The 2348-nt window shown below is 38.9% G+C and overlaps 1 protein-coding gene across 1 annotated transcript in view; it reads left to right on the top strand.

The window, feature by feature from the left end:
• Positions 1-2348, top strand: part of Trim24 (tripartite motif containing 24) — a 113804-nt gene that overhangs the window by 106028 nt on the left and 5428 nt on the right. The window contains exon 17 of the mRNA XM_055602037.1: positions 2082-2156. Coding sequence (XP_055458012.1) covers positions 2082-2156 — 75 coding nt within the window. The remainder of the gene's footprint in view (positions 1-2081; positions 2157-2348) is intronic.

The following is a 2348-nucleotide window of genomic DNA, read 5'->3' as shown; positions in this document are numbered from 1 at the left end:
TGTGTGTGTGTGTGTGTGTGTGTGTGTGTGTGTGTGTGTGTGTGTGAATGTGTGTGTGAATGTGCACATGTGTGCCTGCTCTCATCCATGCCTCTAAATATGAAGACCAGAGGTTGACCTAACATACCTTCCTTTTTGCTTTCCACCTTACTTTTGAGACAGGGCCTGTTGCTGAACCTGGAGCTCACTGTGCTAAACTGACTAGCCAGCAAGTACCTGGAATTCAATTGTTTCCTCTTCCTCCCCCACACTTAAGTTACAGGTGGATGCCACCATTCCTGGCTTTTTTGCTTGGGTGTTAGGGATACAAATCCAGGTCCTTGTGCTTGCACAGAGAAACACTTGATCCACTGAACCATAACTTCTTAATTAAACAACAAAACCTATATTAGCTACAAGTTTAAAATACCATACTTCAACAGAAATAACTGTATGTTCTTTGTAGACAGAGCTGGGCTTTGGGTTGGGAGGGAGAGCACTAGAAGACAGTCTTGGGTGTTATTTGGAGACACTGCTTTGATATCAATAAATCTTTTTTAACATCATCTCTTACTTTCCTGAGTTTAGGGAGTAGGGTAGGCTGCCTGGGCAGTGAGCCCTAAGGTTCCACCACTTCCACCTCTTTGCTTCTGGTATTACAAGTGTATGCTGGCACCCGCAGCTCCCTACGTTCCATCCTGGGATTCAGCTCAGGTGTTCCCCTCTTTCCTGACTGAGCCATTTCTTCTTCAGTCCACCTAAATCTTGGCTTTCTTTTTCTTTTTCTTTTTTTTTTTTTTTTTTTTTTGGAGGGGAGGGGCAAGGGAGAGACAAGGACTAGCCCAGGCTAGTTTAGAACTCCTATGTGTAGCATATTCTACCCTTGGATTCACTTGGCTCTGAATTCCAAGTACATGTGATTATGGCCACCATGCCCAGTCTTATTTTTTTGTTTTTGTTTGGTTTGTTTTTATTGTTTTTGATTTTGTTTAATTTTGTTTTGTTTTTGTTGTTGTTGTTTTTGAGACAAGTTGTCACTGTTAGTTCAGGCTGTCATCAAACAGCAATCCTGCCTCAACCTCCCAAGTACTAGATTACAGGCCTGAACTACCATGCATAGCTTTAGTGTGAGCTTTTGTCTACCATTTGGGTGGTGGTGGCACACACTTTCAGTCCAAGCACTCCCACTTGGGAGGCAGAAGCAGGTATATCTTTGTGAGTTTGAGTTGGTCTACAGAGTTGAGTTCCAAGACAGCCAGGACTACACAGGGAAAAACCTATCTCAAAAAAAACAAACAAACAAAAATTTTTGTCTACCTTAATTTCTGTCTTGTTTCATTTTTATCACTGATTAATTTTTTTTTCAGAATCTTTTGAGAATTGACAGATTTATTTTTTTATTTAATGTTCCTGGAAATAATTCTATACCTTGGCCATATGAAAATTTATTTCGCAAAATTTCTATTACTAAAGAATATATATATATGTATTTATTACTAAAGAATACATATATGAATTTCTAAAGAATATATATATATATATATATATATATATATATATATATATATATATAAAAAACAGTATGAAAATTGGCATTTAAGAAGGGACCCTGCACTCAGTGCCATTCACTGTATATGTGCAGTGGGAGGCAGGCGTTCACCAGCCCTGAAGGAGGATGTAGCAGAACTCATAACAGGACATCTCAAAAAACAAATAAAAATAACAGGACATCTCTGTTTGCAGGAAGGGGCTTTACGACAGGCCTTACCGTGGAAAAGGCTGTACCGTCCCATTGCTTAATAAACATGTGAGCTACCTTCAATGACTGCTGATTCGCACAATACAGACTGGAGTGGTAGGGGAGGGGGATTCATCTTGAGAAACTTGAAATGCGTATTTTCTCATATGATTGGTTTATTCACTGATAATTTCAGGGGCTCTCATCCATATTCTCTGAAGTTGTCCGCTAATTCTGAGAGAAAGCAAAACCAAAAATTCAGTGTTTCTTATGTATTCCTTGGGTGTTAATTTTTATTCTGAGACATGTAAATTCTTTTAGATGAAAAGCGATGCCTTCACCCTTTATTTGTGTTTTCCATTAGAAATGTGAACGCCTGCTTCTTTTTCTTTACTGCCATGAAATGAGCCTGGCTTTCCAAGACCCTGTTCCTCTCACTGTAAGTATAATGTCATTTGCACATGTTTACATGGTGGGATAATTTTTTTTAATTTTATTTCTAAGAACCTAATTCCTTAATCATCTTAGTTTCTTGTAACTAATCCAAATATTTTTTGTTGGCGTTCCTGTGGGGAGTGGGCAGGGTGTGTGTGTGTGTGTGTGTGTGTGTGTGTGTGTGTGTGTGTGTGTG

Source organism: Psammomys obesus, unplaced genomic scaffold (genome assembly GCF_907164565.1).
Source record: "Psammomys obesus unplaced genomic scaffold, mPsaObe1.curated_primary_1811, whole genome shotgun sequence".
Taxonomy (NCBI): domain Eukaryota; kingdom Metazoa; phylum Chordata; class Mammalia; order Rodentia; family Muridae; genus Psammomys; species Psammomys obesus.
This window is presented reverse-complemented; position numbering and strand designations above follow the sequence as displayed.